This window comes from Felis catus, chromosome A3 (genome assembly GCF_018350175.1).
Source record: "Felis catus isolate Fca126 chromosome A3, F.catus_Fca126_mat1.0, whole genome shotgun sequence".
Taxonomy (NCBI): domain Eukaryota; kingdom Metazoa; phylum Chordata; class Mammalia; order Carnivora; family Felidae; genus Felis; species Felis catus.
In genome coordinates this window covers 104311587-104326059 of record NC_058370.1, presented here as the reverse complement: position 1 = coordinate 104326059, position 14473 = coordinate 104311587, and the positions used below count along the sequence as shown (strand labels likewise).

The 14473-nt window shown below is 47.4% G+C and overlaps 1 protein-coding gene across 5 annotated transcripts in view; it reads left to right on the top strand.

Annotated features, from left to right (window-relative positions):
- Nucleotides 1-14473, top strand: part of LOC101089184 (two pore calcium channel protein 1-like) — a 69586-nt gene that overhangs the window by 46096 nt on the left and 9017 nt on the right. For 4 of the 5 annotated variants that reach the window (XM_023251896.2, XM_045054590.1, XM_023251895.2 and 1 more), the window contains 4 exons: nucleotides 539-665; nucleotides 2675-2876; nucleotides 11629-11773; nucleotides 13207-13392. In XM_023251896.2, coding sequence (XP_023107664.1) covers nucleotides 539-665; nucleotides 2675-2876; nucleotides 11629-11773; nucleotides 13207-13392 — 660 coding nt within the window. The remainder of the gene's footprint in view (nucleotides 1-538; nucleotides 666-2674; nucleotides 2877-11628; nucleotides 11774-13206; nucleotides 13393-14473) is intronic. The other variant, XM_023251898.2, reaches the window with a different exon arrangement.

Here is a 14473-nt window from a genome sequence, read left to right as displayed (position 1 = left end):
ATGCCTCTCACCCTGGTGCCATTATTAACGGTGCTCCTTTCTTTCTCATTGTCCCCGAGTGGCTAGAAAATTATCTGCCTCCCCTGCCCCCCCCCCCCCACAAGGCAGTCTGGTGTCCCCGAAGAGCCTTGAGTATCAACCCAAGCCACGCTTCGATTCCTTCTATCGTCCTGGGCAAGTCGGTCTCCTTTCTTAGGCTTCGATTGTGAAGCCACAGTGAGGCTCCCTCAGTGTGAAGGGACGGGAGGGGGTCGGGAGATCGCCAAGGTCCTACTTGCTCTGAAAGCTGCTGCCTCAAGAAGGCACTAAGAAATTCAGAAGGCAAGTTTGGAGCCAGCTGTTCCGCGCTAGGGGCGGTGATGGCTTTGCGACCCCATCACACGGGACCGCGCCATATGGGGGAGAGTCTGAGTGAGAGAAGCTTTTGCCGTGCCCCGTGCCCGTGGGTTGTCCGTGTGGGATGGCAGCTGAGGTCAGCCTTTTATGCACTAAGGACCTAGGCTGTGAAAAACCGTGCAACATGATTCTGTCCTTCTAGGATGCCTGCCTATAACTTCAATTGGTGGTACTGTCTCTACTTTATAACCTACACCATCATCAATACCTACATCTTCATGTCCGTCTTTCTGGCCGTGGTCTACAACAATTATAGGAAGCACTTAAAGGTAAGGTGCATGAGCGGAAGTGGGGTGGGGGCGGGCGAGGATAGGCGCGCGGGCTGGGTGTCGTGCCAGGGAGGCCGGCAAACGCATTGGTTCGATATTTGAAAGGGTGCTTTTTCTTTTCGCTTTGGCCAATCTGAAGACTTAGTTGGTGTCTTGCTCTATTCTGCTGGCGTGGGTGGTTCTTTACCGTTCTTTGCAATGGGTCTGACAGTGTTTCTGAATTTTATGTACAGTGGCAGGCTATTGCTTTACTCATTGCTTTTAAGGCATTCAATCGCTCATGGTTCCTGGAAAGGTTTTGTTAAGAATGGGGGTTGGGGATGTTCTCCAAGCTTCCACCCCTTTTTCCCTCTCCAGCAAGAGCAGAAACTTCTTAAAGCCAGCGGTTTCTGCCCCGGTGCCTGCCTGTTAGATTTACGTCTGGAGAATTCCTGGAGGCGTTGGGTGGGCGGAGGCTTCTGAGTCCTTGGGGGTGGGGGATGTTTTATTTACAGCCTGGCATCCACCAGGCTGCCTCAGCCACATCACCTGCCCGCCCTCCACTGCACATATCTTTGCTGGGTTGTTTTTTCTTGTTGTAAAACTAGTTGCACAGGGAAGCTTTTCACCAAAGGATGATTTTCCCGAAGGGAGGACATTGGCTTTTGGCTTCTGATCCTTTTGGTTCTGTTCTGAATTTTTCATTGCATAGGGAGGGTCCCACCGGGGAGCAAGGAGAAATCCAGGGAGAACTTGAATGTTTGCAACTATGGAGAAGCAGGTGGCGGGGCTGAGCCTGTTGGTGGCAAAATGGCCTTTGAAGGTGACTGGCTTGTCCACGTCCTGAGCAGTCTGTGTCCTGCCGGGACTTGAACTGCTCCTGCCGCAGAGGCCAGGCCTCCCAGAGACCCTCCTATCTCCACTTCCTCCCTCTGGGTGGAAGCAGGTTGTCCCAGAGAGTCTGGTATGCTTCTTCTCTTCTTTTGCTATTGGGCAGAACTGCTGCTGTACCTCCCCCAGCCCCAAGGAGGTGTTTCTTTGGGTAATCTTCTGCAACAGGGATCAGTCAGCAAACATCTTAAATGTGCTTTAGGTGCCCAGCACCGCACAAAATTCTGAGGAGTCAAAAATGATTAAGACACAGCCCACACCCCTCTGGGGTGCCGGGGTGACTCAGTCGGTTAAACGTCGGACTTTGGCTCAGGTCATGATCTCATGGCTCGTGAGTTCGAGCCCCGCGTCAGGCTCTGTGCTGACAGCTCAGAGCCTAGAGCCTGCTTTGGATTCTGTGTCTCCCTCTCTCTCTGCCCCTTCCTGCTTGTGCTCTGTGTCTCTCTCTCAAAAATAAATAAACATCAAAAAAATTAAAAAAAAAGTTATAGTCTAGCTGTGTAATCAATTAAGTGATGGCAGTACTACGGAGAGCAATAGGAGTGGGCATCAGGTGGCTGATTGTAACCCGAGGAGGGCTGTGCAGCAACCCCCACCCCCACCCCCCCACCCCCGCTTCTGGAAGATTCCCTGTGCTCAGGCCAGATGGCAGCTCCGGGCAGGCCCTGCTGTCTTTCCTGCCCTGGACCTCTTCCTTCCGGACCACTCCTGGCCTAGTTTCACTTCCCTGACTTTTCTCCTCCCTTCTCTTTCTTGATTGACTTAATGGTAGATCTATCTTCTCCCTCTCTGGGGTCTCCCTGTGTCTCAGCAGCACACCCGATTTCCTTCCTTTCTGGAAGCTTCCTTCCTCCTGGGCAGAGTGGAGTTGGGACCAGTCTGCCTCCTGCTGCTCTGTTTCTCACCACACAGATTATCCTTCACGGGCTCCCTCATTTGAACTTGGTAAGATGAGTTCTGTTTATGCAGACGGGTCAGCTGCGTGTACCTGCAGCCAGGGAGGGATTACATACCCGGCATGTTAAGAGACCCAGCGGGGCCTTCTCTTTGGCTGTTTAATTACCTTGAAATGTTTAGGGTTAAAGAAACAAGGCTTTCTTGAATCTTTCTCTTAAAAAACACAATTCTATTTTTTAAAGAATGAGATTCGCAAACTGGCGTACCTGAAACGTCACAAAATGATAGAGGCGTTCAACATTCTGAAAGTCAAGGTGGGCACAGAGTTTGTGGTCACGGAGGCCCAGTGGAGGCGGCTGGCCAAGGTCGTGGCACCACACATCAGCGGTCCCCACCTGGAGCTCCTCTTGAGGATCTCCGACGAGGGACAGAAGGGGCACGTGGGTAAGAAGGCTTGGCCGCTGACATTCCTCTTGGCTGTGTTCAGAGCGGGCAACTCCTGGGGCACCTGGGGGGCTCAGTCGGTTGAGCATCCGACTCTTGATTTCGGCTCAGGTCATGATCCCAGGGTTGTGGGATTGAGCCCTGCGTCAGGCTCTGCACTGAGCGTGGACCTGCTTTGAGTTTCTCTCTCTCAAGCCCCCACTCGTGCTCTCTCTCCAAATTAAAAATAAATAAATTTTTAAAGAAGTGGGTGGCTCCTAAAAGTGATTCGTAAAACAGCAGTACTGTTTTCTTGTTTTCCTAAATTTGCAAATAAAAATGTGTATTGGCACTCCCCGCTGGCAATAATCCAGTGGAATTCGGGCCCTCCAAGCTGTGTTCAGACAGGGCTGTCCCCGTGGGAGTTGTCACCATGAGCCATCCCAAGGCCTTTACCGTGTAACGGTCATTCCACCACTGACTCTGCTTTAGGGACCGAATCTAAAATCAGAAGAGAGCTGTGGAAAGAAACGTCTACATTGCATTCCATGTTTGAAAGCAAAAGGTTGAAAGTAGCCTAAAATTCATGTATTAATGGTCGGTGGCTATTATGAATAACACTTCCTATCTATGGCATGCTTATCGTGTGTGAGCCATTGTCATGATTGTTTCCTGCACGTGGTGTGTACGTGATCTTCCCCCTGACTCACTGAGGGGGGGGATTTTTGTGATCCTCATTGGTCAATGTGGAGACTGAGGCTGGGAGAGGTTAAGCAGTTTGCCCAAGGCCATGCAGCTGCAAGGTGGTAGAGGCCATCTGACTCCAAGGCCCATGTTTTGCATCACCGTGCTAAACCGCCCCAGATTCCGATAGTCACATAATGGGAAATCTTGGCGACATTAACAATGACTGTGAAGATAAGACAGCAATTCAGAAAGATGTGAGGTGACTAAAATACATCCCAAACTGTGAAGCACCCTCATTTCACCTGTTTCAAGAGAAGTCTAGATGGAAACCCACCAAAAGGGAGCGGTAAGTGTGCCAGGATGTAAATTTACATGAGACGAGGACTCTCAGACTAGTCCCAGAGGAGCCATAGGCCTCCTTAGGGCTCTGTGCACGTGTGAGAAGGAATCCAGCGATTCTCTGGAACCTACGTGCAAAAAGGAGAATGAAAAGACGCGTGTAGTAAGATACCGCTAAATGGGTGGTGCCCACGTCTTCCAGTGAGAATTTTGGACCTTGGCTGGAGGAAGGCCTTTGCCCTCTTGAATTAGCAGGATTTGGCTTCCTGCTGAGCCCTGAGCATGTCTCCTCAGCCACCCGCTCGAAGTTGCGGCTCCGAGTGCCTGGTCAGGAGCCAGGCTTCTCAGAGCCTGAATGACTGCCTTGGTGGCCCCCGTTAGGGACCGGTGGTGGTTGCCTGTGCCCTTCAGCATGCCGGGATTAGGGTTCTGCTAATGGTGGCGAAGGGTGACTGGTCCCCGGGCAACCCCTGAGCACAGTGCTTTTTCATGTCCAACCTGCCATGGACTGATAACTTTGGTAAAGCAGCAAAAATCAACGCTCAGAAAAATGAAGTTACAAAGTGTCAAGTCCAAGTCCCATTTTTTCATCATTAGAGTCCGTGGACAAGATCCTGGCAATTGTTCTACAAGTTTCTGTATTCAGCACTTACCCCACAGAGGGTGGGGAAGACACGGACAGGGCCAGCTGTGGCCCAGGGACATCTGTTTGAGGACCACTGCTCTTGACCTTAGAAGAGAGGGTTGGGACTTGGGTCCCCTTGGAGGTCCCACCCCACAACCGGGGTGGAGTGGCTGGTCAATTCAGTCCAGGTGTTCCCAGACTTCGGCCCCTCTGGTGTTGAGAATTCTTCCCTGATGGTTTAGTACCTCTGCTGCTTCTCGATGATTGGGACTCCGAACATGTTGATGAATCTTCAGGGCTTTCTCAAATTTCTTTGCAATTCCTTCTGTAAAGTGAGTTCCTGGATTGCCATTGAAAGGTGAGGTGTTCCAAACCTAGGGCTGGGGGCTCTTCGGAGTCTTTGTCAGGCATGGGGAGGCCTATGCACTTGGGTATCGCCTGCTCATCCAGAAAAGATACACATGGTCACTAGGACATACACGAACGTTTCTTTGTTGATAAAGTCAGTCCAACTATTGGTAGTTGTTTCCCAAGTGGGAGTACGAACTGCTTTTCTTTGTCTTGACAGCTTCTTCCATGGTCTGGGCTATAAATAGGCTGGCTTTTAAACGATACCATTCAGCTGTGGCAGGGTAAACATGGAGCTTACCAAACACATCCAAGTTCTAATGGCACCCCTACTTGTTTGGATGTATCATTCCATGAATTACATGAGGAAGAGGAGGGAGGAGCTCTTTGATGCTCCCGCACAACTTTCTGGAGAGTGCCAGTGAAGATCTGTGTACAAAACACCACCGCCACCACGTGTCCATCGGCAGAGGCTCTCCTCCGAATGCGGGCTGTGATCTGGCACAGGGGTGAGGTCTGTAAGAGTTACCAAAGGAGGCCGGTCAGGGACAAAAGGGAGCAGAGGAAGGGAACAGAGGCATGGCCAAAGGCTGCTGTGCTGTGGAATGTTTTCAGGCTGGCCAAGGACAGCCATAGCAAGGGGAATGTGTGGACCAGTTGACATTATAACTCTTCCAGAAGTGAGAGGCCTCACGTCTTTCCAGGGGTCCGCAGTCATCCTCGAGATAATGGAAGTCAGTAGAAGTATTGCAGACTTGTGAGAAATAAGAGAATCTCCTCGGGAAAGGGCTCCAAATCCAGCTCCCTGGGGCAGAATATAGAGATGGAAATGACCAACCTTCCCTACCTCATGCGAAGAGTATAATGGGCCTGTTGTGAATTTTATCTATTCATGTTAATGTTCATGACATACACATATAGTCAATACCAATGAATATGCTTAAATGCCAGTGTGATTTGAAGCTTGAAAACTCTTTTTTATAGAATGATGTAAGACAATTATTATATAACATTTTAATGTGGGTGTTCTGAAGAACAAATATATTTATACATAGGGACATAGCGTTTTAATTTCTTTGGAAATCTTTAGGTAAATCCAGACTCTTGGCTATTTATCTCAACATTCATTAGTCCAATGCCCCCAATTCAGTTAGTGATTTTTTTTTTTTTTTTGAGAGAGAGAAAGAGAGAGAGAGAGAGAGAGAGAGAGAACGCAAGCTGGAGAGGGGCAGAGAGAGAGGAAGACACAGAATCAATCCGAAGCAGGCTTCAGGCTCTGAGCTGGCAGCACAGAGCCCGATGTGGGGCTCGAGCTCGTGAATCGTAGGATCACGACCTGGGCCGTAGTCAGACGCTCAACTGACTGAGCCACCCAGGCGCCCCTAGAAAATACATTTAAGAAACCATAAGTAGTTGATCCACTACTGCTGATATTAAGGATTTGTCAGAGAAGTAAAAACTCTACATGCTGTGTCCACATAGCTGAAACGAGTAACTCTACAGGGCCTTGTGATTTATTTATTTATTTGACGTTTATTTTTAAGAGAGAGACAGTGTGAGCAGGGCAGGGGCAGAGAGAGAGGGAGATACAGAATCTGAAGCAGGCTCTAGGCTCTGGGCTCGAACCCACGGACTCTGAGATCATGACCTGCGCCGAAGTCGGATGCTTAACCGACTGAGCCACCCAGGTGCCCCAGGGCCTTGTGATTTACAGTATTGTGTGAGATTTACACAAGTTGATTGATGAAGATTCAACTTTTAAAACCACAACAGTTTATATTATGCCATATGGTTCTAACCCATGGTTAGATTTATGAACACCTAGATATTAGCTGAGATCATGGCACCCACCGACCTATAAGATAAGGATGAGGGGTGTGAGAAGTTCCAGCCATTTTAGCCTCTTTGGAGAAAAGAAATTTTACATGAACTAAAATGCCATATTTACAGTTTTTGTTTACACTGAATAAAATCAGGAAAAAGACATGAAGCCACATTTTAAACCCTAAATCATAAAACAACTTAGTCTACTAGTTTTTCTTTACTGGGAGCACTAAGTCAATTTGGATTAAAATTTTAAATTGTTTTAGTTTGATTAATGAAGTAATTTTATAATGTTTTAAGTTTTAGTCAAATGTCTTTAGATTTAAAATTTTAACCAGATCTTTAAAATGTATCTTTTAAAAAAAAATTTTTTTTTCAACGTTTATTTATTTTTGGGACAGAGAGAGACAGAGCATGAACGGGGGAGGGGCAGAGAGAGAGGGAGACACAGAATCGGAAACAGGCTCCAGGCTCTGAGCCATCAGCCCAGAGCCCGACGCGGGGCTCGAACTCATGGACCGCGAGATCATGACCTGGCTGAAGTCGGACGCTTAACTGACTGCGCCACCCAGGCGCCCCAAAATGTATCTTTTTTAAATTAAAAAAACAAATAAATCATAAACAATAAAATAAAATAATAAAAATAAATAAAATGTATCTTTTTACCAAAAAATAATAATAATAATAATGAAGGTTATTCCCTCCCCACCATGGACTCTCTGCAGTTAACTAACTGCGGCTCTATTGTTAATTGCACATCTTTGTAAAAAAAAATTTTTTAACTAGGTGCAGACACTAAGGACAGTAAATAGAGTGACGGTTTCCATCTGATTTTCTTAAAAAATTATAGAAATGCTATTTAAATTAATAGTTCATTGTTTTATATATTTTATGATCGTAGGGGCCAGACTTTATAAACCAGTTTGTTAATTGGGGGTTTTATTCGGAAGGCACATCTGTCAGGCCATCTGTTAAGATTGGTTCACATAATATTTAATTTCTCTAGCATTTTTATATAGCATTTTTGTGCAAGCTAAGAATTTGTCACAGGTTTTGTTAGAAGAAGAAAAGGCAATTGTGGAGCTTGAAATTCATTCCCGCCCCACCCCCACCCCGGAGGGTGTTTTTGTTTGTTAGTTTTGTTTATTTTTTTAAGGGATAGCACATTTCAAGCGTAAAGAATTTTTCACTGATTTCTTTTTTTTTTTAATTTTTTTTTTTTACCTTTATTTATTTTTGAGACCGAGAGAGACAGAGCATGAACAGAGCATGAACAGGGGAGGGTCAGAGAGAGAGGGAGACACAGAATCTGAAGAAGGCTCCAGGCTCTGAGCGGTCAGCACAGAGCCCGACGCGGGGCTCGAACTCACGGACCGCGAGATTGTGACCTGAGCCGAAGTCGGCTGCTTCACCGACTGAGCCACCCAGGCGCCCCACTGATTTCTTCATCTTGGGAGAATTCTTAGGTCTCTATTCGGAAGTTAAGGAATGACATGTTTGCCTTAAAACAACGAAATTAACAATCCGTTGGGAAATGTTTCCCTGCCGGGTCGGCAGCACTACCATAACAAGGTACCACACGCCGGGCGGCTTAAACCACAGAAATTTATTTCCTCACGATTCTGGAGCCTGGAGGTCCAGGACCGAGTTGCCAGGGGTTGGCCTCTCCCCTTGGCTGGTCAGTGATTGCCTTCCTGCGTCTTCCTGTGGCCTTCCCTCTGTGTGTGTCTGGGTCCTAATCATCTCCTCTTGTGAGGACGCCAGTCATACGGGATTAGAACCAACCCAATGGCGTCACTTTAAGTTACCTCTTTAGAAGAGGCCCCTCGCCAAACGTAGTCACTCTCCAAGGCCCTTGGAGTTCAAACTTGAACACGCTAACTTGGAGGGGACACAGGTCAGCTCATAAGACCTGGTTTTCTGCTCCTGGCCGTAGATTGTTATCCTCCTTGAGAACTTTCTTCTAAGGTTAACCTCCCCCAGCCCTCCACACAGATAATCTTTGAAACCTCGAGTCATACTGTCACTTTGTCAAAAGCTTAGACTTGAGAGCATTTGCAGTTCTGGAAGACAGAACTGCAGTGTTTTTTATCTCATCTGCTGCAGACTTCCCCGCTCACACCATGTGACCCTCTAGTCTAAGGCTCCAGGGCCACTGGTGGCACTACATTGACACAACTCACCTGAATGTATTTCTCTTCTTCCCTAGTGGCGCTGCAGACATTCAGCGGAAGTGGCTCATGACCTTTTGAGCAGGTTAGAGGCAAGTGAAGGAGGTAGGCATACACCCTCGAGACATACCCACAGGACCCTGCTGTCTTCTGACTGGCTCATGATTTGGAGTCAGCGAGAAATCTGGGTCCTCAGCCCTTAGTTCTGAGCACTTCAGAGATGTGGCAAAAAGAAAGTGCCAGTGAGCTTATGGCTCAACAGACTTCCCAGCATTTTACCTTTTACCAAACAGCGGTGTTGATGTAAATATTGTTACCGGGGAGTGGGGGGCACCTGGGTGGCTCATTCAGTTAAGCATCTGACTTTGGCTCAGGTCACCATCTCACGGTTCATGGGCTCAAGCCCCACGTCGGGCTCTGTGCTGACAGCTCAGAGCCCGGAGCCTGTTTCAGATTCTGTGTCTCCATCTCTCTCTCTGCCCCTTCCCTGCTCACGCTCTATCTTGCTCTCTCTCTCTCTCTCTCGAAAATAAATACTAATTTTTAAAAATATAAATATTGTTACCAGGGCAGACACATCTTTACAGAAGACAGCCAATAAGATCTGTTGGCTTTTAAGAATCACAGGTTGTATTTTACGGGATATAGCAGTAATTTCTAATGTCTGATTGTCCAAAAGTCTCCTGGGTCCAACTAATCCTTTCAAAAGCAGTTTTAATAACAAAAAGTTGACCAGAATTACATGCTTCACAGTGGTCTCCAATACTTCTCTGAACATTCTCCCGCTTCATCAGCAGTTATGAGCATTGTGGTTTCTAAGGCTAAACACTGGAATTTTGTTAGTCCTCAGTGTTAAAACTTAATCCAGTATTAAACTGAGAAGCACAAACTTACACATATGGGAAGAAAACAAAGAGAATACGGAGAGAATAATGTATCTGCAACAAGGGTTGGCAGACGATGGTCCACAGGCTAAATATGGCCCACCACCTCTTTCTGTAAATAAAGTTTTATTGGAACACAGCTATGCTCATTAATTTATGTATTGTTTATGGCTTTCACGCTACTCAGCAGAACTGAGTAGTTAAAACAGAGATCACATGACCTGCAAAGCCTGACCTATTTACTGTCTGACCCTTTACAGAAAAAGTTAGCTGACCTCTGATCTCCGACATAGAATGTCAGATGGATACAAGTGCCTTCTTAACATAAAATTACTATGGTTTTGATTCTCTTTGTTTTTTCTTGTCCTACTGAATCTTCCAGATTAAAAGATGTGAACCCAGATTCCCTTTTGGTGTAAGTTATTTAGTGAATGATGTTTTGACTGGATTCCCTGTCTGTAGGTCACCCATATACTACCCATGCTTGTCATGCCATCGTCCCCCTAACCACTGATGGTGATCCAGGTCCCTGGATCCAAGATACCCTGGCACCTAATTCTCCAAGGCTACATTGCTGCCTGAGCAGGTGTTACATGCCTTTGGCTTTTGAGACATGTATGTATATTTTCCTTCTAACTCTGAAGACCCAGGAACTTAGATATCCTAAGATATCTATGTGTGTTTTTTCATCTAACTTGATGGACTCCTGTTCTTTCATATTCTTGGGACCACAAAACTGTTAGGGAAGATAGCAACATGAGTGTGTAACATCACTCAAGTCTGTGTCTGATTCAGGCTCCTCGCGCAGATGAGGCCATACTTCTGACGGGGCCGAAGTCTGGGTTTCGGCTGGGCAATTCCTCATCGTCTTTCTTGCATAAACCACTCTATGGTGATAAGCGTATAGCCATCGTTCATCATTTAATCCCGAAAACTGGAATGGAGCTGCAGACATCTGCCAGGCTCTCTGAATGAGAAGCCTTCTGGGATTTAAAAGCACCCGCCCCAACTTGGCCCCTTGTCTCAGCTAGACCTGATCTGCACCGGCAATTTCTTTAGCTTTCTTTAAATTGTCCAAACGTTGACTTCGTTTCTAAACTTTGTTTTCAAAGAAAACTTGGAAAGAAGTTGTAGGAGGTTACAAGAAGAAGCAGCAACATTCTTTACGTAGCCTGATTTGATCCGTTGATGTGATATTCTTTAGGTTGTATGGAGCAGGAGGTCATGCATGAACAGGGTTGAGAACCAGCCCAGTTGACTCCTGGCCAGCATCTGACCTGTCTAGCAGGGGGGAGGTACGCGGGGTGGTGGAGAAGAGCCTGCTGGCCCTGGGCATTCGGTGGGTCTGGAGAAGACCAGCTCAGCAGTCATGCAGGGCCAGGTTGGTCAAGAAAGCCCCAGTGAATCTTGGCCTGGCTGGTGAGCCCACTTGTGGAGAAAGCTGTTGGTTTGAGTGAATCCCCGAGAAGGGGAAGAGAAGACGATAGGGGATTGAGGGGAAGGGTGTGGATCACACCTACCTTGGAGGCTTGGTGGAGAGAGAAGGGAAGGAGAGTTGACGCTGGAGAGGCAAGTCAGGCAGAAAGCAGGGATGGCCCACGTGAGGAGGAAGGTGGGTGGAAGGCAGGGAGTGAGGCAGCGGCATCTGTGAACTGGCGAAATCACATGCTTGGGTTGGCTGCCTTGGGTTGATTGCAGGTCTGAGTGAGTACAGGTGGGGGTCTCTGCACTGGCTGGCTCCTTGGCCTTGGGCCTTCCCTTTGAAGCTTCAGATCTTCACCTAGGCAAGACAGATCCAAGGGTCTACGCTGATTTGGTATCACCCTTGGAACCTTAGCGACACAGTGGCTGTGTATTGGGGATCTTTTTTTTTTTTTTTTTTTTTTTTATTGCAGACAAAGTGAACTTTCTACGCTTGGCCGATCTCCTCAACATTCAGGTGGTCACCATCAACATCAGGAGGCACCCACTGGAAGACTGGATGCCTCGGGTATACCGGTCATCTGCAAGCCTCTTGGTCCAGAGGATGGTTCAGCACAGGCAAGTGAGATGGGGCCAGTTTTCTCTCAAGTTACTTTCAGAATGGAGGCATTTGCAAATGCTGTCTGGACTGAATACATTTCATTCTTGAAATTATAAATCAGCCCCCTGCTTGCTACTTTTGGTTTCTCAGGGAGGCTTGCAAAGGGTTCTGGATGTGTTTATTCAAAAGGACAGGCTTCTGGATTATGCTTCCTTCTGCCCTATTTCCTAAGATGCCCAAGGGCCACAGACTAGATGTGCTGTCTGAGCCAGAAAAACTGACCGCTCTCTGAAATCAGAAGGTTCTAGCCTCATCTCGAGTGATTAGGAAGTTGATGTCAGATATGGCACTTTGACTTTGTAAAGTCTGTGGTAAGAACTCCTGAATTAGAGTCATTGGAATGGTCATCAAGAAGACCATTAATTCTTTTATTCTCAAGCAAATGGACTCCGGAAAGAGGCATTCATTGTGGTTGCAGATCGTATATTTCATATGCGTGGCCCAGAGTAATCCGTATCATCAGAGGCTCGTCCTCTTGCTCTCTGAATTTAGTGTTTCATAGAAGAGAATGGGTCAGAAGTCCTTGAAAGTGTCTCAGCCTGTGACGCAGGCACCCCCTATCCCTTTTCGCTGTCCATATTTGCTATTTATCAAAGCCCTTTATGTAGAGACTTCTTCCCATTACTCCCAGCCTTGAATTACTGATGTGTTTCATGCACTGGATGTTTGTGTGTCCACCTGAGGCATCCTGAGCTGGGTCCTGGGTCTAGAGCTCCACAGAGAACAGTGGGGTAGGAGCCCCTCTTGTCTTCCCAAGGGTCACCCCGTGTTCTCTGACGCACAGGGACAGGCACCTAAGCAAAGAAGCCTGCTCTGTAGTTGAAGAGTCGGGTCAGAGCCCAGTTATCATACTTTTTCCCCCATCTCCCCCCAGACTTGGTGAGGAGGATGGACATATCAGTCCCCTGGAAGGCTATGTGCCTTAGGGGTGAAGAGGCTTTCAGAAGCTTTCTTAGTTAAGGATGTTCATTTTCTAGGGACGAGTAGCAGAGGTGTAATGATCCCGTGCTAAGCCCTAAACCCTCTCCTTGCCCCAGTTCTGCCTAAGCTTTCACCTGATCCAGGGACTGTGCCCCCAGAGGGGAGCCTGGGAAAAGCACGCCTCTATACCCCCTGCTTGCTGAGTCTTCATGTTCTCCTTGGCTGGAGGGGCTACACCAAGGATCAGGGTTGGCAGGTGAATTTCAGGACCCTGGCCATGCCGGAACCTTTACTTACTTGAGTCACAAGTGTGCATGTGTGTGCGCGCGGGCATTGGCGGGACGGGGGTTGGGGGCATCTCGTAGTCATCACATTGTTGGGAAACAAAGTAGCCCCTCTAAGGCTCTGAACATGCTCCTTTACGGAAATGTGTGATGACGGGATCTCTTCTTTTCTTCCCTCGTGGCAGGATTTTTGTCTGGGTTTATGATGTCATCATTCTAATAAATGCCATATTCATTGCTCTGGATGAGAGAAACCCCTTCATTTCCTACGCGGAATGGCTTTTCCTTTCTCTCTACATTATTGAAATTCTCCTGAAACTGTACACATACGAGCCCAGAGCCTATTTTGGCAGAAGGCAGTTCTGGAACTGGTGAGCATGTGTATTCCGGCGTGGCAGGGGGTGGAGGGGGCAGAGGCCCTGGGCGGCGAAAGGGGGTTTTCTCTCAGTGCGCGGAATATCGTAGTTTTTCAAGCTCCAGCTGCCTGGTTTTGGCGCATCTTATAATGAAATCTTGGGGGGAGGGGTGTGGAAACATCTGGTTCAGGCAAAGCTGTTATTTATGATGTGAGTTTGAACTGACTCTAGCTAAAATGAGAATCGCAGATCATGACATCCTGGATTTGGAAAGGATCTTAGAACATCATACCCAATGAGGCAGTGCCTTCCATAGCTGCCTCAGCCCACTCCGTGGTCTTTTTATCAGAGAAGTTGGCAGATGTGGCTGGACAGTGAGACCGTCAGCAAGCTTTTTCCCACACTGGGTGTGTCACCTGTGGCCCTTTCTTCTCCAGGCTGTGTACCTCCTGGTCTTGAACTATCACCCACATGCTGTAGACCATCTCAGATGCACCGCGTGCATTGGCGGGGTTGGATCTTGGTGGTCACTGCTCTCGGTGCCAGGAAAGTCACTGGGGATACACGTGTGGCCAAAGAGGAACTAGTTATTCTCGTCCAGTGCTTTGGCACAGCTGTCCTTTGATACTTAGTCAGGAAGAAAAGTGACGATGTGATGAATGTCCCCTTTAATTAAAAAGTTGCAATGTACCCAGTAAAATTAATACCAAGAAAAATTATGCCATGTATTCAGAAAATGTGTCCAAGTATTCTTGCAAGGACACGGTAAAACCTTGGACTGCGAGTAGCTTGTTCTGGAGTGTTCCGCAAGACGAGCAGACATTTCTGATAAATTTTCACTTGGTAAACCAGCGACGTCTTGCAATACGAGTAGTACATGACGCCAAACATCACGTGATCACGACTGAGCCAGTGGTTCTTGAATTTCACTTTGGTATCCAAGGGCTTTGGATTGCAAACATGTTTCCGGAATGAATTATGCTCACAAACCAAGGTTTTACTGTATATCATTATTTTGTAAGACAAAGTGATAGGACTTGGTTGATTGCCATGAATTCCCTCGGGTGGTTCATTGGAGCAGCCAGTGAATGATCAT